Genomic DNA, 22933 nt, shown 5'->3' on the forward strand with positions numbered 1-22933 from the left:
CAGTCCTCATCAAGTCTACTTATATTTCAGAAGAGGGTAAGGGAGGTAATGCTCTTGTATTCTAAACAAACAACATGGTGAGTGGGACAGTGCTTTAAAATATGCATAAGGCCTTGCCATTACTACATTTTGTGACACTGTTCAGGTAGAAGGAAAGGAAGGAAAGGAAAGGAAAGGAAAGGGAAAGGAAAGGAAAGGAAAGGAAAGGAAAGGAAAGGAAAGGAAAGGAAAGGAAAGGAAAGGAAAGGAAAGGAAAGGAAAGGAAAGGAAAGGAAAGGAAAGGAAAGGAAAGGAAAGGAAAGGAAAGGAAAGGAAAGGAAAGGAAAGGAAAGGAAGATTTTTCCTCAAATGAATATATTTTGTAATGCTATCAAGAAAAATGTTGCTGGAACTATGATTGTGAAAAATTGAAGTGGCCTGGTTGATATCATGCATCCAGTTTGGAAAAACAAGATTAGTGCAACACATACCATTTTTCATTTTATCTCGTCTTCAACAACACCAACCACTGCAGCATCTCATTTTTTAACTTGATGTTTAGGATGAGAAATCCCATGTGTGTACAGTTGCTTCTGGCTGCCTGGTCCTCCACTCCTGGCTTTCCATCTGCTTATGTGTTTCCTTCTGTACCATAAATAAGAAGTGACCGAGAGGGCAAGATACTTAGTCTCTTCTGAGATCAATACTACTCCATGGGTCAGCAATGAGCAATGTTTGAAAAACAAAAGAGGGAGGGAACTGTGTTTTATTTCCCCCTGCAGACTGAGGCCAACAACTTTGGTGTGGGTTCATTTCTATTACCTAGGGAAGAAAGCCTGATAAGATTATTTCTGAACCAGTGTCTTCTGGCAAAAAGACCACTGTGAATAATCTTGCAACGAATTAAGTATAAAGAGAATCTTTTTGTTGTTGTTCTTATTTAAATGAAACTTTTAATGTCTAGGTGGCCATCCATACGCTTTCATCCTGGAGTTGAATTTAGTAGGGAGAGAAGTTGTAACTGTCATGTGTTGGAGTCTTTTGGTTTGTGAGCCAGAGCACTGCTGTGCTGTTGCACGTGTCCACTTTCATCTTTGAAGAGAGGGGCTTGCTGTATTTGTTGTTCCCTTTTTAGCCAAGAAAACTGAGCCTTTTCATTCCAGGCTCCTCTATTTTCCCCTCTGTGTTTAATATGATAGCTCTGAGTGCTGTCTCTGCAAGGGATAAATGAAGGACTCAAAGGGTGGGGTCTGCGGAGCATGGTGTGGGTTTAGCCCTCGAAGTATTGCCATTGTTAACAGCAGCCCATGTGCTGCTGCTGGTGGGGAAATGTGAGTCCTAGAGGCTCTCCTTGTAGAAGGAGAAAAGTGAGCATGCTTGGAGATGGTTACTCTGTAACACCCTCAAGAGTAGGTTGTTTTTATTTTATTTTACTTTATTTTTTAAAATAGAGGAAGGTGGAAGGAGAGAATATGAAGGAGCTTGTAGAGGAGAATGGAGAAGAGAATGTGTCTGTGCAAGATGGGTAGCCCAGGGGGAAAAAATAAAAAGTTTGTGATGCTGAATTTAAATTATTTGCCCTCGCATTGTCACATCTTGTACATGTTTTAAAATGATGTGCTTTCGTGCAAAGAAATCAGGTGGTTCTACATCATAAATCATCCTTTATAGCAAACAAGTTTTTGGAGGGTACCTATCTTAGACCTGTTATTGTCTGGGAATAAAAATGAGGAACTATCAGAGACTGAGAAGATGGGGCAAATTGATTAATTAAAAAGTAGTAAATCACCATCCCCACATGATTTATGTATAAAAGAATTCTGAAGAAGCTTAGGAATGAATTAGCTGAACTGCTAAGATTTGCACTCTCATTAAAACCAAGCTCTGTTCCAGAGGGTTGGCAAGTATCTGGGGTTTATCCTATATTTAGACCGGTAAGTATTACATCTGCACATTGCAAATGGTCAAAACAGGAATTTAAAAGGGAATAATAAAACACCTGGAAGATCACGTTGTTAGAGACTTTAATGAGAACAGCTTCAGCAAAGAGAAATCACGTTTCAGCTTAGAACTCAGTGAATGTGCCTGTAAAAAGAAATAGGTGAGGCCATCCAGATCAGACCACAAGTCCCTCTTGTCCAGTGCCCTGCTTTTGACAGTGTCCTGTCATAGCCACGTGGGAAAGAGAAGAATAAAAAGGCTCAGATAACCCTTTACCCCTGGACTTGATTGACAGCAGCAAGAGCCAGCTTTGAATTTAAGGGGGTCACTGCAGACATGCTGACATCATCTCTTTCCCAGGGAAATCAGTACTGACCTTCCTGGTGTTTAGAGGAGTTTTCCCCCATCAAATCAGGAATTAGATGGCATAATAAACATTGTATTCATAAAAAAGAGGAGTTGAGTCTGACAAGGTAGATGCACAGAATAACAATACCACTTAATGAAGTATAACTGTAACTATAGTTTTTTCATCTAACAAGGCAATTACTGGTCTACCAGCTCATTTTCAACAACCATGATTCACAAATTAAGATTACCTGGTATTGCCAGTTAGCCAAACCAAATGGGGTGTGCTAACTTGCATGTATTTTAGCTTCTCTTCACTCCTCCAGCCATACATTTCCCTGCTAGCTATACATAGTGCTTCTGCTGGTCCCAGCTCCTGGTGCTCTGCAGTCTGTGGCTCTTACCCACTGTTCCAGTTAGCTCCCACCCTTCTTGATGCCAGGTTTTCTTCTTTGAGCCTTTGGAAGGGTAAGGACAGTGCCGAGAACCAGGGAAAGCCCTTAGTCCATGAGAGAGACTTAAGCAGCCTCTGGTACCCATCTTGCAAATGACTTCAACTAAAGCATCTTACCTCTCTCTCTCCCCCTCTTCCCTCACCCCCCAGGTGTAGCCTTGGTATTTTAGTGCTTTTGCCTGAATTGATTTACTTGGATAGAATTAGTTGACCTAGACTTCCCTACACTTTCTCTGCATAAGCAAGTAACTCCCTTTCTAACACAAATGCCTTTCAAAAACATAATTACAATGCATGGAAAAGGAAAGTGTTTCTGGCTTGTTTATCAGTCTTTTCAGTTTATCTTTCTTTGTTTCCATTAGATGCAAAGATATCCTTTCCCTGGGAATTCTTGGGAAGGTATGCCTCACCTTTAGGATTCAGTTACAAGGCTTAGGGGGAAGAGCTGCCTTATATAATGTATTTTGACTTTTTAAAAGCTTGTGACAAACTCTATCACAGACAATGCTACAAAGGCTAAGTAGTCACATATGGAGACAGGGCAAGTATCATCATAGATCAAAAAACGACAAGGAGACAAAAAGGCAGAGGGCTAAGTGGGCAGTCTTCATCACAGTAAAAGGCTAGCAGCTGTGTTCCTTAAAGTTACCTATCAGGTCATATGGAAATATATTTATTAATGATCTAGGGAGAGAGGTGAAAGATTGGGTGTAACACTTACAAATGATGTAATTACTTAAGTAATTTAAGTCTGTAACACAGTGTTAGAAACTTCTGAGTGATCTAAAGAAGTTCAGGCTCAATAAATGAAAAGTTAATATGTGGAGAAAGCTAAACAAAATTCTTATCTTTTAAGTGAAGGGCAAAAACAGAATATTGCTGTTGGCAGTTCCATAACAGAAACTACTTGAGATGTGGTTATGGTGGAAAAAGTGAACAAGGTGCTAGAAGGCGTAAGAAATGGGACATTAAAAATGGATTACTGAACTCAGGCTTCATTGCGTGGAGACAGAGGATAGGATAAAGCACAATATTATGGGTAAGTTTGCCCAGCTAACGAAGTCTGATCTCTGGTGACAATTTCCTGTTTTCTTTTGTCTTTATCCTGTTCATACATCATCTACTCTCAGAGATACTCTGATCCTTAACAGGAATAATATGCATTGAGAAGGCTCAGGCTTCCAGAAGGCTTCAGGTCTTCTTAAAAACAGCTCAGTAACCAAGCTACAACTGGTAAAAACTTATTTCATGTCCATTATCCTTCCTTTGGTAGTGTAGTTAAATTTCACATCAAAATGACATAAATTAACAATCTCAGCTTTGTATTTAGACTGTGAAATCATCAACATTTTTAACATGGATTTTAAAATTCAGACATTACTGAAATACTTCCTCAAATTGGGGCTCTTAAGAGACCTATAAATTATTCTTGCATAGAAGAGAAGTCACCTGAGAATAACCTAAACGAAGTTAACATAGATTTTAAAAATTATTCTTGCAGAAGAACAGGGAGTGGTGGGAATAGATGAGCAGATGGGAAAGAGAGAAGAGGAAAGTGAAGAAAAAGCTAATTAGGTAATTGAGGCTAAGAGGCTATTAGAGCTGACCCAGTGGTCTACTAGTTGTGCAGTCTAGGGACTTGAATTTGGGATTGAAGTTGATCCCTTGTTCCCAGGACAACACATGCTCCAAACATTGCAAGTACTCAATTTTATAACCTGTATGATCCTATAAATATATGTTTTCCTGTAAACATAATCTGGAGGGATTATATGTCAGATTATAGTGGAGAGAAGAAAGAATAATGGGGTAAAATGCTGAGTTTGGACATGAAAAGACAAAAATAGTATGCTGATGGGTGATGATCATTTAGTAAAATTTCTTGGAATTCCTTTGAACCAGCTGTTGGAGGAAAATCTAATTGAAATAAATGTATTTTGAAGAGGTTCTGAATAGGCATGAACTGTTTCTCACTGAGTAGCCTTTTATTAAAAGTCTGACTAGTACACTGGATTCTCTCAAACATACATTTTTGTACAGATAAGGGAAAGACCAAAAAGATAATTTATTCTAAACCATTCTAGTACCTTGTTTCTGGCCAATTTGAAGCTGATATGCCTGAGGTATGCTGTTCTTGTCTTCTTTCAGTCTCCTGACCTATCTTCATTGACATGCTTTTTTTTTTTTTTTTTTTTTTTTTTTTTAATGATTATTTGTCCCTGATGCTGGTATATCCAAACTGTCTTCTGAAGTTGTCAGTAGACTTCTTATTTTATGGCCAGAGTCTGGTGTAGGTCATAGCTAGGACAAGCATTGCCATGTGGTTTTCAGATTTATATGCTGAGGTGGAGCATTTCTTGTCCTCACCTTTTCTAGTACAACATTATTTATGCTGACTTAATTCTTTTAAATCTCTCCACTCGGACAGTATTTGTGGATGTTCTGTTTTGAGTTGCTTCTGAAAGACTGATTTTTCTTTTCCACATGTTCCAAACTCTTTAATGGCAGTGATGCAACATTCTGAAATGGTTCTCCCCCCAGCTTCTTTCATTACCTTATACAGTACTACCGATCAAAAATTCTATTTTTTTTTCCAATTTAAATCCTTTAATTTATTTAGCTTAACCCTGTGTTTCTTTCCCAGCAGCTGAATTTGGGGACAGAAATGCTGGACCCTGCTGGCTCCTGTCTCCTTGTCTTGCTTTTATGACCTCTTCAAAAGATTGCAGTGTATGTATGGCTGATTCCACTGTGTTCCTTTCTTATTTGAGTATTTGTGTGAAAAGTCAGCTTTTCTCCCTCTCTTTCTTCTTTCCTTTATAAGTACTGCATAGAGATACTGCTATTGAAGCAATACGCCTGTGGTCAGTAGGCAAATCGTATTTCAACAGCTGAAAAAATCAACACTATTCATTATCCCTGTGGTTTAAAACAGAGTTTCTGTAGAATAATTATAGTATTAGAACTACTGGTTTGGAGGAAAGTCACTGCAGTATGAGCTTTAGCCACTGGACAGAGTACACAAAAGATGGAGGAGGGAGTATAGTTTTGGCTATAATGTATGCAGGAGGGAGAAAAGAATGTAAATCTGCTGCTTGTCCACTGGAAACCTCATTTGTACCAGCTTCTGGCAAAAGGTTTTGAAATTCACTGACAACTGATGGCTTCCCTAAGACATATTATAGTGTTTATGGCAAAAGAGGACACTGTGTCAAGTCTAAACCTCAGTAAGCATGCTTTGTATTTAGGGTATATAGACTATTACCTCACACAAAACTATGTTAAGGTTTGGAGAACTTAAAACAACACTTCTCTTCATCAGTGTTGCCCTGTCTTACGTGAAGATGTTTAAAAGTCATTCAGTCATTTTTTAAAAGAATTATTTCAGATCATAATTTAGTTAGGTCATAATTTAACAGCTGTCACATTTATAATGTTATGCTTATTTTTGTGAGTCAAAGGGTGATGATTTCATTTTTGGCAGAATCCAGGAACAGGATTTAAGCATTGCTTTATATCTCATGATGGTGATCTGCTAGTAGGAACTCACTTCCTGACCATTCTACACTGCTTAATTATTCTTCCCACAAAGTACACCCTTTCCTCAGCCTTTTCTTGCCACTCTTTGGAATAATGACTTCTACTGATACTCCGTGGTTTTATGTACAGTAGTTTCATTATGGTTTTGTTACAAGTATTATCATAGGATCTGAAAGACTGGCCCATGGACAAGCACTATGTTTCTGAGAGATATTCTGCAAACACAAACCAAAGGACATTTCCCATTGCTATATTCAATTTATTGTTTCTCCTCACCACTGAATTTTACTTAAAACTGCACTGTGTTGAAGATACAGTTTTGTTTAAAAACAAACAAACAAAACATAAAAACAAACAAAAAAACATTCTTAGCAAGTTCTCCCAAATGTATCCAAGTGTGTAAGAAATACGGGGAATTATTCTCACAACATTTGCTCACATAAATCTGTTTCTCAGTTTGAGCTTTCAAGCTCTAAAACATATATTTTCTACAAACATTTAAAATGCTGATATTCTTTCCCCTCCCCTTCAAATTAAACGTGCCTTATTATTGTGATCACTTATTTAAGAAAAAAGAACAGTTAAAACTCAGTGTTTTCCCTTTGAAGTTGTAAAGAATACAGAAAGCTAACAAGCAATATTTGTGTAATTCATTATTATTTGAATTACCAAGCAGTCTTTATAGGGGTCACTTAATTATTTCAATTAACATTAACCCTTGAAAGCTGTGTTTTTAATGTCTAGATTCTCTCAGTGTTGTGAAAATCATCGATTTGCAAAAAAAAAAAAAAAAAATCTTTTTTTTTTTTTTTTTTTTTTTTTTTTTTAATGTTTAAAAAATCTTTTTTTTTTTTTTTAATGTTTAATAAGAAGAAACCAGCTATCTGTATAGGTGAAAAACCTTGAGTTTCACAGTAGGCTGTGCAAGATGATAAAAATATTCAGAGAACATTCTAATAAATATTAGCAAGAATAAAAGCAGGACTTACTCTGCAGTGTCTAAAACTGAGTTAGTTGTGCCAAAACCCATTCAGCTCTCCACAAAAAATATTTAACACCACAAGATATATTCACTGTCACTCCATGCTCTGTGAATCAAACATAAAATTCTGTGCAAGAAAAAAGGGTATAAACTTATTTTGTCATAAGTAAGCTAGGAATTTTGAAGATGGTCATCTCCACTTGTCAACAAGAATAAGCAAGAAGAAAGATAACATCTTAGACTAACAGAGAAATGAGTCAGTAAGGCCTTCAACTTGAAAGGGCTGCCTCCCAGAAGAGGAGTTTGCAGTGCATGATTAACTTCCTTATATTTTCTCCAGAGTTTGTTGGATTTTTTGCAGTTATAAATAGGGACATCTAGCTTTAAGAATAAAATTTGACCACTTGGAAGGAACAGCTAGATCTAGCATTTTGGGTAGAGTCAATAAATATCTTAAGGTTATTTTCAAAATCAGAATTACATTTTGCGCTTCAGATCTCTTTAAAATTTAGATGTAATTTCCTTTGAGGTAGTGACTTAGTCCCACCCTTATGAATAATATAAGAAAGCCTGGGAATTAGTAAAAACTGTGAAGTTATATCCCTACACCTGCAAACTGATGACAATTGAAAATGATCACCACAGTGTGTCACCACAGCTAGCACTACATTTCAGTCAGATCCACTTGAGCATTTCTCTGCAAGTCCGATCACTTAATTTTTCTTTTGGCCATTGATCTTTTACAGCACCTGCAGCTTTTTGTTTTTCCTCCAAAGATCATCATTTTACTTTGAAGTCTACTGACTGTGATATGTCTAACCCAATCCTGCAGAGGCAAGGAACTGAATAATTACTTCATGAGTGCCATACCAAGAGCGGTCCAAAGACTGTTTAGGCTGCTCATTAAAGTCATTGAGAATTTGGCTGGGCAAGAGCTCTCTGCTTTAGTCATGCAATAGGGGAAAAAAGGCCCTCTAAAAATTGTTATTTTCTAATTAGTTGTGTTGTGATATCACACAAGGGCTCTAGTCTTTGATTAACACCCCTATGTGTTTAAAACCTCAAAAAGAACTGACACCCACTCACATCACTCCCCAGTTTCTACCTTTTGAAAATTGGGAGTTGAAGCAGTAGAAAGAAACAACAACAAAGGACATAAATTTTAGGTTTAAGCTCAAAGATGTGCTAAGCTAGAGATAAAATGAAAATTATTTTCAAAATTGAAGTATAGTTAGGATAAACTTTTCAAAAGTCACTTATGTGTAATGCACCTTACTGCCTATTGTAGTAGCAAAGGGTAAAATCCTGGGACCTCTGAAGATATCAGGCTTTTGACTCTGACTGCGGGCTCCAAATTTTCCAATAAGCTAAAAAATGTGATCTTATTACACTCTACCAAAAGAGAGTAAATGTCCTGACTGCAGACAGCAATGAAGCAAGCATATAGAAAGAAACGTGTGTGCGCACTAGAAGTACCAAATATGCTAGGTTGAGAGTGTATGCTTGTCAGATACTCAAGAGAAGAGAAGATACTCAAACCCACTGGGTCAAGTTTTGACTGGCACTGGACTATAAGAGTCAAAAATAGAGGGAAAATTTCCATTCTGTGCTTCCTTCTTCTTTCTCTTGTATTTATTTATTTATTTATTTTTGACAGAAATAATTTTGTATTTAAGACCAAACAGCCTGAATTTGTTTCAAAAGGAAGTAAAACACTAAGCTTCATTTTTGCAAATATATTTCTAAAAACTGAGTGGAAATTAGTGGCCTGCATGTTGTGCTCTGTGGCTTTACTTAAGAATCAGGCTGGTTCTCCTTTAAATAACTGCTCAGAAGCAAGGAAATTCAGGCAGTTGTGTATCAATTAGCAGGGTGCAATTCTTAGTGTGAGCTGCCTGGAAATGCAAAATGACAAATCTGAGTATTAAGCTTTCTGCCACAGTTTTTCTTTCTTACCTCTAACTACAAATCAGCTTCATTGTGACTTACAGTGTAAGAAGTTGGTGCATTTCTGCAGATCCATGATAAGATATTTTTCTCTGGTAAGAAATGCAGTTAAACTCCACAGTCTGAATCTGTCCCTGCCAGGCCCAGATGCATTAGTATTCTACTGGCAGCTGCCTGTAGGTAGGAATATTGTTTTTGTCCATAACCAGAGGGAACAATCAGACTAAGCCGTTCCCCGGCTATAAACCAGCCAAAGTAATTGGGTTTAATTTTAATTTTTGTAATAGCTTTAAATTAATAGGAGCAGCTGCTGCCACAGTGTGTGGGTGTCCTTTTCCAGAAGGCATAGAACAAAAAAGGGAAAGAGTAAACAATAGTGCGTCTAGGACACAAAGGTTAATTCAAGAACTGAGCAATGTCTTTTCGTTATCAAAAACTCAGTTGGTGATATCTAGCACTATGTCTCATTTTTTTCTTTTTCTTCCTCTTTTTTTTTTTTTTTTCTTCTTTAATTCCCAGATAAGATCTCAATCTGATTAGGCTTCTCTGTGTAAAGATGTGTTGTTGGTATCTAAACACTAACTCTTTTTCTCTATATGACTCACAAATAGATTAGCAGTGACAAAGTGCTAGGAGAGATAAAAATAGATTCACAGTGACAGGAGTACTATTATAATTATTTTTGGAAGATATGGTTTGAATTAAGAGTTAGGGCACTTTCTGCCCTGAGAGGGTGAATTTAAGCCTAGGAACTGAGGATGGTTTCTGCTGTTGTGTCAGACACCAGATAGTGAAATGTCAATACCAGATGTCCTAGACATCAAGATTAGCCATAATAGCCAAATGCAGCCATAAAGTGATGTGTCAAAGTGGATCATAAAACAGATGCTTAGCTTTTATAATGAAGGGGAGAGGGAACAAAATATCAAAAGTGCCCTTAATACATTAACAAAGTTGTCTTCAACTTGCTTAAAAGTAGAAAGTTATTGAACCAAGGAGAACTATGTGTCATTTAAACATTAACTATCAGCAAATGAATTTCAATTAACATTAGGCTTTCTAAAATCTTGACTTTCCTCTTATTGGTCTAATTTTACATGAAATTTTTATTTCATAAAGTGAGGCTTGTCCTTTATTACTTCTCCCGTGCTAATTTGGAAACAAATAAAGTTCAACAACTCAGCAACATACTGTTTAAACTTGCATTACAGTTTGAGGATTGGGAGCTGGAATACATTTACCCACTGCCATATCATCTGCTTGATTTGAGATTAAATGAGGGATGTCCTATAGCACTCCAGAGTAAGGGTGAACGATAGAAATATGTTAAGATACTGGAGAAACCTATTAGGTTAGGGTACTGTATGCAGACGGTTGGTGGCATTTTTTCCATACTACAGCTACTTTAAAAAAAATAAATGAAAAGAACTATTTTATTTTGTCCTTAATATTTGTGGCTTAAAATTCATTTTCAGATATTAATGATAAGCAAGTGTCTTATTTAACCAAAAAATGCTGAAGCAAATTATTGAAACTCTGAAAGTTCAAGAACCAGGGCAATAAAAGGGGCAAATAAATTCTTATTTCAAGTCTAATTAACTGCATCACTGGCTCTTTATTGTACTTTTTCAAGAACATCTCAATTCCTTTCTGTTTCTCTTTGTTGCTTCTGAGTCTTGCTGATCAGACTCCTTAACTGCTGCTAATTGGCAAACATGTACTTCTGCATAATGAGAGGGTTTTGTCCTCTATTTCATATTAGCAATGAAAGGCTAAAACTGATGCTCTGCAGTAGACCAGTTTCTCGGAACTATTACAAAGAGGCACATTACTACTGCTATGTCTGTAAATCTTATTATGTTTTCCCTCACCAAGATGCTAGTTCAGCTGAGATCTGCTCCAATCATTAGATGAGACCTGTTTATAATGCTGTGTAATTGAATCAGTTAGAGTCTGCAGGACCATAGTGTTTTGTTGCCAAACAGGGCTGGTAAGTTAGTTACATCAAATTACAAGTACATGGCATGACTAGAGAATCTCCTGTCTAAATAAAGGTAGAAAATCCATCTATGAAATGGCAAAGGGGTACAGACAGAAATATTGAACACCTCTGGTCCATAGAATGTTTGTATCTCTGAAATATTACTCTTTTCTGTTTAGAAATAAAAGAATGGCTGAAGTTGGGTGGAAGATATCAGGCTGACATTTTTTATTTCTTAAATAAATACCATCTTAGTAACAATAACATAAATGTCTCTGCTGTAATTATTTACCATCATATATATTCATTTTTATCATGTCAGCACTATAAGCCAGAACTCTTGAGGAGGGCAGCAATTCAATTTGGAACGGGACCAGATAAACTTTTCTCCTTCACTTTCTAATTCAGGACCAGGTTATTTTCTGTACCCAAAGATTTTTCATTGTTTTCCCTTAACAATTTATCTATTCCTCTGTTCATTGGATAGGTGTTGATACATCCTGACTAATAAGGGTAACAAAGATATCCTGAAGTTTTTTAACAGTTGTGTCAATGTTGCCTTGTACTGACATTCCTTCACAAATTATGCCTTGTCTGTGCACTGACTGATGAGTCAGTCCCGTATCAAAGGATGTAGCCACACTCCAACCAAAGGTTTGGCTGAAGCCTGTAAGCTATGAGGCTGCAGCAGCTTGATAGCAAAAGAGATGGTATTTTAACTGCCTGTGCATCCAGCTTGCAGCTTGGGAGTGGGTTTCTGTGGCTGTGTGAAGCTCTCCCCTGCTATGGTGACCCTGCAAGCTCAGGCACTTGGAGAGAGAACTCCAGCACAGTAGCAGAGCTCAGCATGGGCCGCAGTATGGAAGTCCTCTGCATAAGTGCTCTGAAACCCAGTCTCTGGAATCTGATCATGAGCTCCTGCACTGCTCAAGTTAATTCATTTTGTTTACTTGAGAGGAAATAAAAACACCACATAACTTTTTAATTCAGGTTTCTTATGAATGTGTGTATGTATGCCAATGTATATATGTTGCTTTTGTTTTTTAGGCAAAGAATACCCTCTAAAAATGTGTATTACTATCACTGCCCAGACCACAGGAAGAACTATGTCATGTCATTTGCATTTTGCTTTGACCGTGAGGATGACACTTATCAGTTTGCTTACTGCTACCCCTACACCTATACTCGCCTTCAGCACTATCTTGACAACCTACAAAGGAGGAACATGGACTACTTTTGCAGAGAACTGCTAGGACTCAGTGTGGTAAGTAATAGGCATGTTTGCCAACTAGCAGGCTTCATTATGAATGTCTACCCTTAAATGCTTACAGAGTATAATTCATCATCCCTGCTAAGGTAAACGCTCACAAACATTTGTTTTTACTGCTATCAATGACACATGAAGTAGCCTACATGGTGAAATAAAGACAAATGCTAATTTAATTTCACATAAAATATTTCCTTTGCAATATGTAAGACAGTGCTACAATTCCCATATAGGATCAATATACCTCTGAAAACATTAAAGGAAGAAACTGAAACAGCTTTATTGAAGAAATGTGATTTTTATAATATTTCCATTTGTCTTTATCGAAGAGCTTTTCTCTTCAGAAAGAAATAAGCATCTTTGGAACCACAATATAGCTTTTTCTAGTAAAATAATGCAAAAACATTTTAAAAACTACTTATTTACTCTTAAGAATGTCTGCTTTACTGGTTTTAATTAAGAGAAATTTAGTGGTCTCAATATAGAACCTAATGGGCACGTGAAAATAACGTGATAATTTTGGTACAGGAAGGAGGGTTAATGGTCAGGTTGAACTTGTGCTCGCTTTGCTTTAACCTTTCTCTGAAATGTTTCCTGTCCTGAGGATTTGGAAATCATGACTCAGCCACTCCCATACCAACTCAGAAATCATCAGAGAAAACAAAATTTCAGCAATATTTTTCTTATGCCTCTTGCTTTCTCAGACTTTGTAATGCACTTGTTCCACAGTTTTAATCTCTTCTCTGAGATTTGATTTGGTCTAAACTTGTACCGTGTGTGTGTGTCTGTCAGAAAAAGAAAAGATGCAATTCTTATGAAGGTTGCTGGTCCAAGCAGCCAGGGCTTTGAATAGAATCTCAATATATATTTTGAAAATCAGAATAAAATCATATGAATACTGGAATAAATAATAGGCTTCTACCATTAGAACAGGTCATGTGTTTCCTTTGGTGGCATAAAACTTTTAGGAAAAAATCAATTTATAGTGAAGAGTAAAACCGAATTAACAAAAGAAAGCATGTTCTTAACCCTTTTTTCAGTTAAGTACAATTCTTTTTCCAAAAATGACTATTAAATATCCCTGAACTGACATTAATTATTAATCATTCCAATTAGGGGAACAAAAAAAAAGAAAAGAAAGAAAAGTAAAATCTTCAGAGGGTATGAGGAAGGAGCATTTTAATGTGTGTAGGGTTTTAATTATTAATCTTAGGGGACAGAGCTATCATTAATTCTATGACAAAACTGAATTTGTTTCCTTTCACTCTGAAAACAGTGTATAAACAGTCACATTTGCATATTCATCAAAACCAGATCTGACTGATTAAAACACTGAGATGGAAGGATATGTCTTTTATCTGCATTTTGACAGACAGTGCTATAGTCTTAAATCTTGTTAACATTGTGTTACCAGTAGTTGCTAAATATTATTTTTCATATTTCAGCAAACTAAACAAACAGATGCCGTTCAAAATGTGGCAGGAAATGTGCTGTGTATAAGTCCTGATTTTATATCTATATGTACACACACAGTATGTTTTGCAGAAATTGATATAGTAACATTTTGCAGCTCACCATGCTGATATGTATAAAAAGCTTCTGAATCAGGCTTGCACTGTAATCTTTTTAAGTAACATTACAATCTCAGAGCATTTCTGGCTTTTCTCCACACACAACTGTCCTAGAACAGCTTGGTAATTTAATGTCTTTGCTGAGCTTGAATAGACAATTTCCATAAGTTCTCTGCGAGTTAAATATTTTAACATAGAGCTTTGTTGCTATCATACATCTTTAAATGGTGAAAAACAGGATCCTTCAGTCTTCACTGCACAGTGCTTCATCAAAGCAGAAGCTGGCTGTACTTTAGAGAATTGCGTGCCATATAGGATAGATTTAGAGCTAAGAAAGGGAGCTCCATCCCTGCTCTGGCCCCTTACGTAAGATAAGAGGAATGAGATTGGCATAAAGAGGCCCTTAAAAGCTCTATTCCTGGTGAAGGGACGATACCCCTGGTAGTACATGGGGAAAACAAACTTAAAGATGCCTTCTGAGGACAGACTCTGAAGTCCTCATGCCAGGTGTAGGGCTCAATCAGGGTTAGCGTGCTAGGAAAAGGCTGTGGCATATCTGCCAAGCTGCCATGTAGCCACCAATATCCTTTGTTTCATTCCAGGGGGATTTTATAGCTCCCTGCAGCAGTTTAAGATTGTGAGGATGGAGAATGATTTGAAACAATTTCAGTTCTGGATTATGAAATTTTGAACTGTGCCTCTTAGAGACAACAGAATCTTGCCACTGATCTTTGTGGTTATTTTTTTCTTTGCAGTGGAACAGTAAAATGTGAGTCACAAGAAACCATGCTTAGATGATTGCTCCTGAAGGCTTTCTGAGTGCACATTTTCCTGCATGTAATGTTTTCAAGGCAATCTAATTTCTAATCTAATTTCATATTTTCTCTAAAGAAAGTACTATGCCTCCATTAACTCCTTAAATGCTTTCACTAATTCTATGAAAATTGAAAGTGAAATATCAGTATGGGACATGTAATTGTCATTAGGATGCAGAATGTCAAAGTGGTTCAGAGCCAAATGGCAAAGATTCCCATTGCCAGTGTGAATGGATAACTTAGCTGTTCTATTTCTGACCTTTTAACGCTTAAACTCTTTACTTCAGAGAGCTATCCCACATTCTAGATGTGCCAAATGATCTTGAAAATAGTCTCTCCTGCAAGCCAGCTATGATGGCCATCCAGGTGTCATTTAAACTGCTGTATTCATTCTGCCATTGTTGGCCTTAGGTAACTTCAGACTTGGTGTGGATTGTCCAAAGAGATCATAAGTTTTAAATCTGTGAGCATTTTTTAAAATTGTGCAATTAGTTTTTTGCATATTACAGATGTGTCTGTCATCTTGGCAGATATTAGGTGATGCTATACAGCATAATATATTGAAAAATACTTCTTATATGTCTGTGAATATATAAGCAGAGGCTCCATTTATGATAATTATACAATCTTATTTGCAGTAATAGTATGTGCATCATTATAAACTATACTGCAGAGTTGGCAAAATTTTTGTGTCATCATTTGAAGATGGTGGTTTAAATTAGTTGTGTATATTTGAAGTATGTAGACAATAGATGAGACCTGTACCTCTACCAACATTTCACTATTACGCATACTGAATTAAATGAGATTTGGAGAGCTTTACTTAGCTCCTACAAATTGCCACTTGCTTGGCAATATTTTTATTGCTCTCTCTAAAAACAGACAAGATTAATTGGAGACAGATACTTCCTTTCACCCCATTAGGCAATGATGCCACCAAATTATGCTTGAGGAGTATTGCAACTGTACATATAAACCACAAGCCTCAAAGGGACTTCCACAGTGCACAGAGACTAGAATATGGAATCCTGTTAAATTAAATATTAAACATACATATTTTAAAACAAGTAGGCAATATGTCTAATGTAGAGCTCTGTAAGTGAGCCAATCTCTAAAGTCAGACATGAGATACTGAGCGAAACAGATTGGAACACAAGGTGCTTCATTCTGACTCCCCACCACCTCAGTGAATGCTTTTAATTTACATAAGTTGCTCCTAATTTATGCTAGTATCAGAGAGATCAGAATCAGGCCCTAAGACTGTGAAACTGCACACCAGATGTCATATTGCTGGATCATTGATCAAATATCCCTTATTTGCTGTCTAAATGACTTGGTACCCCAGTTAAAACAGCTAATCAGTTCTACTGATATCTACTGGTCCATTTTTAACTGCTGAGTTATGACTATTTTAAAGCATGAAGCAAAGAAAATAGACAATTTTTCTAAGGTTAAATTTCCCATTTCTGTGTTCAGTGTTAGGTTATGTAATAACTGTTCTATAAAAGAAAAGTATACTCTTCATATCAAAAAATAAAAAAAAAAAGGAAGATACAGGCTTCAGTGTGTTGTATCAAGCCTTGGAAATCATGTTGGTATCAGATTCTGTACTTTCCAATGGATCTGATTGCAAATAGGTTGAAATGTCATCTAAATGTAATTTGTGGCAATTTACTTGGCCTGAAAAAGGCCACAGAAATAATGATAAAAAGAAGTAAACTGAACTTCTCGTTTCTCTAAAATGCAAAAGTGCATCTACACATATATTCAGGGCACGTTCTTTCTATTCAGTGGTATATCTATTTACTTATATAGTGCTGCTGTTTCCATATGATTCATAATATGGATGTTATCCCAAAACTATAAACGAGATTTTAAGTATTTCTGCAAACCTTTTCTTAGCGGGTTTGGATATCAGCAGAAGCAGAGTTGGATCTAAAAATAATACCACCAAAATCTCTGTCTGAAATAAAACATGATTTATAGTATATAATACCATAGCACATGCTAACAGCAAAATTATATAAATAACATGAAAAATAGCAGGGAACTATTCTGTATCATCAGTTCTAAGGCAAATTTCTTTGTTAGAATTTAAAGGAAGTTCTGAAAGATAAACTGGCTTGTGGAAATCACAGAGAAGGAAAGACAGGCAAAACTGCTGCTATTGCAAGTTGCCATCTGTCTTTATGATATATACAACTGCTCATGGTAAAAACAAGAAATGCTTTGGTTTAAGTTGGCAGCAAAATATAGTTTTAGAAAAAAACAAATGCAATAAAATCATCCTGTACAGTTAATATTGTGCAAGGTTAATGCATGTATAAGCTGGCTCTCTCTTAAATTCCAGAAAAAGCACTGCTTCCTATAGAAAAATCATTTCCAGAAGGATCCACATATATTGCTGTTTATCTAATGCTAAGTAATAAATCTTAAAATCATAGAATATCCTCAGTTGAAAGGGACCCATGCCAGTCACGGAGTCCAACTCCTGGCTCCACACAGGACCATCCCAAAACTAAGCCATCCATCTGAGGGCAGAGTATGAAGTGTATGAAGAACATACAGATATTATGAAGATATGCTCTAGAAACCATCGATCTCCCTGGATTATATTAATTCTTTCACTCCCATTAAGAGAAATTTGTTTTCCTTCTTTTGTGGCACAGCATTAGGCAATAATTACCATGTAGACTTTGATGCTGAATGTACTTACATGTAGGGGAAATCGTGCTACATGGAGCTATTAGATACATTTGCCCAGTAGCACTTTACTGCATTGACTCAGCTGGGATTTTGACTATGTTTGAGTTGGCTTCTATTTAGATCTCCAGAGTAGTGACTGTGTAATTCATCTGTGAGACCAGAGTTCTATTTTAATGTGTTCTCCAATTGTAGACCCAGAAGATTTTTAGCCTGGCCTTCTTTACCTGTAGGGGTGAGATCTCAGAATTGAAGGCTTATCTAACAATGTTAAAGTATGCTCAGGCAAGAGGATTTGTATTTATGCCTTTTAATTTAAACAAACAAAGAAAGAATTATTTATTGATTTAGTTTTATACTTCCTATATAATGTAAATATAATGTATTAAAATCTCTAAATACCTTAGGCAAAATCTTATTCACGTAATTTGTGTAAACTGTACATTGTTTTGATGCAGAAAAATATTTAAACAGAGAAATAAATTTAAGCCTGTTAAATAGTCCTGGTGAAGTAATTAGCACAGTTCATGGGATCAATTTAAATGTGTGTAAAAGTACCTTTGGATCCAAGGTCAGAACAATCAACACTTTGCAAGATCAAGTGCCCTAACGTTTTGCCATTGGCTTGCACTAACACTATAACAACTTGAATAAAGCAAAGAAAAACAAAAATACAAATCTTACACTTTAAACCCAGGTTTCTGGCCAAACATACTTCTTATGAAATAAAAAAGAATAATGATGTTTTCAGTCTGTTATGAATGGGTCTGCTTATTGGTTGATTTATATTTCAGTTATTTTTAAGTGTGTGTTTCAGTGACCTCCCAGGGTCTTGCTTATCTAACATTTCACCTTTATGTACAATGCACTGAGGCTGAGAGCTAAGTAAGAGATCTGGTGGTAGGATATGGAAAAAATTACTTTTACCTGTCATTGGTAGACAATGGACTTGGCCAGTGGCTTCATTCACTCCCTGCAGTGTAGCCATAAAGTAGATTTACAGTGAGGTACATGTCATTTGAAATAATATGACATGTTATTATATGACAATATTATAAAATTCCCACTGAACAAGATTTTTAAGACTTTTATCCAAGATGGTGAGATACTTACAGGTTTAAAGGTAGTTACTCCCCCTTTAAAAATAATGTAAAAAATAAAACATTTAATAATCAACTAAAAAAAATATTTGTCACAGTCAGGATTTTAGTGTTTTGCAGAACTTTTTCCACACTCTCTTGAAATTCATCTTTCCTCTTGTAAGGGTATATAATAGAAAATTATATATATCTATATATTTTAAAAAAAAAAAAGACACAAAAAAATCGATTTAAGAAAGTATTTGTCTACTACTACATTTTTGGTTGTTTCATTACTTGACCACATTTTGTTGGAGAGAAGATGGTTCAGGTAATGTATTCTGCAACCCTCTTTGCAGCTCTCTATAAATATGTTGAATGCCCATGTGTGAAGTGAATTCCACTACTGCTCACTAGTCTTTTTTTGTAGAGCACCTGTCAGGTGTGCACTTCAGGCCTTCTGCATAAGAGATCAATGCTAATCCTGGTGTTCTTTATCCCTGCCTTGCAGATGTTCAGTTAGACTTTATCTTGGTTGTCCTTAAGCCTTGAAGGCTGAAAGCTGTCTCTAAAAAAACCACTTCACTTTCTATGTCAGAAGGGAATCTGGGTTATAACTTTATATCACATAGGAATGAGAAAATAAAGAAATAAGAGAAGATTTTGATACAGATAACATAGACCAAAGAAAGTATAGTTCACATGGCTCAGACTGGCTAAGCGTTTCCTTACTCTTGACACTAAGTATTTGAATATGTGTACTTGAAAAGAAGAAATAAGGCTCACCACAACCTAATATATTTATAGAAAGCACAGTTGGCTGATACTGTTTATAGCCTTGATTGCAGTGTGGGTTTAGTGGCCCTTACTTTTCTGCATTATTAGGAAACTGTTTCTGAATCAAAGAATAGTGCAAAGAATACGAACATCAAGCTATCATGTAAGGGAAGCTATTGTTGTCTTTGTTTAAAGACTTCAAGTATATTTAAATTTATTTTAATTTAGAAAAATGTATTTACAAAACACATACAAAACAACTTGCAAATAACACGAGGAGACTAGATTTTCAATGCAAAGCAGTAGGTACTTAATTAAAAGCTTTTTGTTTGTTTGCATTGTTTTTAACTTAAGAAATACAAGATACAATTTAAAACATTTTTATTACTCCTCAAAAGAGATCTTACGTAGCAACCAATGATATTGATACATGAAAAGAACTGCATTCCTGATAAGAGTTTCTATTTCATGTTTTCAAACAGCAGCTGAGCACCATACTGTGGCAGCAGAGAACAATCTGAGAAATGAAGAAATGAACACAGATTGAAAAGGTTTTGGTTACATGACACTTTCAATTAAAAAGAAAAAAAAAAAAGTCACCACTAGGCCCACATTGAAAAGTTTTCACTCAGAATTCCTTAGAATTGTGGACATGCCTTTTTAGGGAAAGTTTGTTTTTTTATGAACTAACTTATCTGGTGTTATAATAAATATGTTACATGGAAGAAGACAATGGATGTATATAATCAATTTCAGGAATTTTCATAGGTACACCTAAGAGAAATCAGTTCCAGAAATGAGATTTCTCCCACTTGTTTTAAGTTTCCCATTAGTTGCATCCAGTTTTGCAGTTAGTCTTAATTAGTTAAACTTTAAGAGGAATGTTACTTTCTCAAAATCAGACCTAAAGAATGTTATATATATACATATATTTAGTTAGTTAGTTAGTTATTTTTCACTTAGACTTGATGCGTTAAGGTAGATTATACTAATGCATTAATATCCATCATGATATATTTCATCAGCTTCCTAGTTCATTAGTAACAGCTGCATATTGTTTTTTATTATTTTTAATTATTTTCATAATTAAAATAGCAACTAGTCTCCATATTTATGAAATCTGCAGTTTTGAAATATGGAATGGGAGAAATTCGTAGGTCTATTAGAGAAAATCCAGGCTTGTTTTTAGAGCTTTTGCTATGATAGCCTCAAAAATTGTGCATAAATGTCGCTGAGTTAAGGTTCATAACATTCTTCTGATGATAGTGTCATTAAGCCACTTTAATAGGTAATGAGATTACTGCAGAAACTGAAATAAGATAGAATCTGTATGTGATGAAGACTGATATTCATTTTCTGAGCTTATCCATATTAAACAGAGTTTGTTTATAAGAAGTTCCCCTTCAGAATCCAGTCATTTGATTAGAACATCATGGTCAGGACCATGGACAGTGCATCTGATTTATCTCTTCAAGGAACTCACACTTTTTCACGTACAAATTTAAAAAAAAATGATAATACAAACCTGTTCTTTCAGACGTTTTGACAGACAAAACTAAAGCCAAACTTTTGATAGTTACACACCAAAAAGTAGTTTGATGCTTTGGAAACTAGGCCACATTCACAACTGCTGAGGTCTTCAAAGTGTGGTCCACAGTGTTCAAGAAAATAATTAAAAATGAAGACTGTTAGTTTGCACAGTTCATGCAATTCAAGACCTAAGGTCTGTTTTCCTTATTGGCCTTCTGAGAGAGAAACACAACCAGTAAGGTGTTATGTCTGATGGAAAACTTATAGGAATGTTGGAGATTACTGATTAAGGGCACTTTGTAGATTAACAGATGAAGACTAAAACAGAGGTTGATGGTACTATGCTGAGAAAAATAGGAGGCTTTTTTGCACTACAGTGAGATGCCTCAACATTTATTTTAGACTTGGAGATTGATATTAATCCAAACTGTGAATATTTCAAAATCTGAAAGGATAGGGCAGGAATAGTGTTACTACTCCCAACAGAGTGTTCAAAGGCATTGAATCTTCTTTGTCTACAGTGAATGGAAATGCATAAATTCCATATTGCCCTGTAGTCTAGCTTCCTCTCTAAAGGTTAAGGGAAATGGTCTGTACCTTTACCATGCTCTAGACAATCTAGTTACCAACGTAAAGTATCTTCTGCTTGAGGACCTCTTATAGGAATTAATGGTATTTTGGGGTTCCAGAGAATTTGAAAAATCTTTATTATTATTATTATTATTATTATTATTATTATTACTATTACTATTACTATTTTTTTATTATTATTTTTAAATTGCAGTGGTCTCTTTATGAAGTATCCAGACAGTATATATTCTCACTCTAATAGAACAAACTGCTCAGCACTCAGGAAAGAACATGTGTTTCAGTGGTATACTTTTATGCAGTTGTCATCATCCTTACACAATACTGTCGCAGCACCAGACTTGCCTTCATATCCTGATGATTTTGAAATCCTTCAGAGTTTTAGAAATAAAACTGCACATATTTACTAGATTTCATTTTTAGAAATAGATAAGATTTTGTAACAACAAATAAAACTGCAGAGCTTCCATGGCTGTTCTCACATAAATGAGACTTAGGTGCACTCAGACCAAATAACATTTTAGACTCATATTATGCAGACTCATGGAAAGATAAAGAAAAAGATAACATATTCCACATGGTCAAACAGAATTCTTATATGTCCATCTTGGCTGAAATTCCCATTAGCCATAGCAACCAATGAGAGAAATATGCAGCAACATATAACATCTAATTTAATGCTGACAAAGAGGTGGGACGTATTGATCTGTTTGGCAGAAAACTTCATTCTTTTTCATTCCTATAATTCAGATTTTCTCATTACTGGACACAGATGGCAAAATATAATTTTATTAACTATAACCATTTGTTTTGCAGTTCATCAATTAAATTCCAAAGAGTACAGAGACTAGTTCATGCCAGCCATTAACAAAAACAAGTTAGTATCTAGAGCTATAATACAAATGGCTATAGATGTTGCATACAGTGCTTCAAGATCATTTGTTGCTATGACAGTAATGAAGCAGAGTAGCTGGGGTCTCTGGAATCTCAGATTTTCCATGTTCCCAGAGAGTTAGAGGTAAATACAAACTCTCTTAGAGAGCTGAACTTCATTCCTTCAGAACTACAATGAATTAAATATGTGTGTGTTACACAGTACAAAATATACTCTCTGTTCATTTGAAAAAAAGGAAAAAAAATAGTTTGCAAAGGTCCTGGACAGCAACGACCTCTACTCCCAACATTAATATTAAGCACCAGGTAAATGCCAAGCAAATAAACTGAAGACTTTCCAAAATCTCCAGTATCAAGCACAATTTTGGTAGAACTGAACAAGAAGCACATTACAAAATCCTTCCCTGATCTCATGTATCTTTTTCTTCCATTTACCTGATAAGATGTGCACTTTTTATTTATTTATTTATTTATTTATTTATTTTCAATATCTGGTAAATGAATTAGAATTTGGAAATTATTAATTGTAACAAAATT

General features: G+C 35.6%; 1 protein-coding gene across 7 annotated transcripts in view; it reads left to right on the plus strand.

The window, feature by feature from the left end:
* Positions 1–22933, plus strand: part of BEND5 (BEN domain containing 5) — a 924018-nt gene that overhangs the window by 355605 nt on the left and 545480 nt on the right. For all 7 annotated transcript variants that reach the window (XM_068689841.1, XM_068689840.1, XM_068689843.1 and 4 more), the window contains exon 5: positions 12220–12436. In XM_068689841.1, the coding sequence (XP_068545942.1) occupies positions 12220–12436 (217 nt within the window). The remainder of the gene's footprint in view (positions 1–12219; positions 12437–22933) is intronic.

This window comes from Anas acuta, chromosome 8 (genome assembly GCF_963932015.1).
Source record: "Anas acuta chromosome 8, bAnaAcu1.1, whole genome shotgun sequence".
Taxonomy (NCBI): domain Eukaryota; kingdom Metazoa; phylum Chordata; class Aves; order Anseriformes; family Anatidae; genus Anas; species Anas acuta.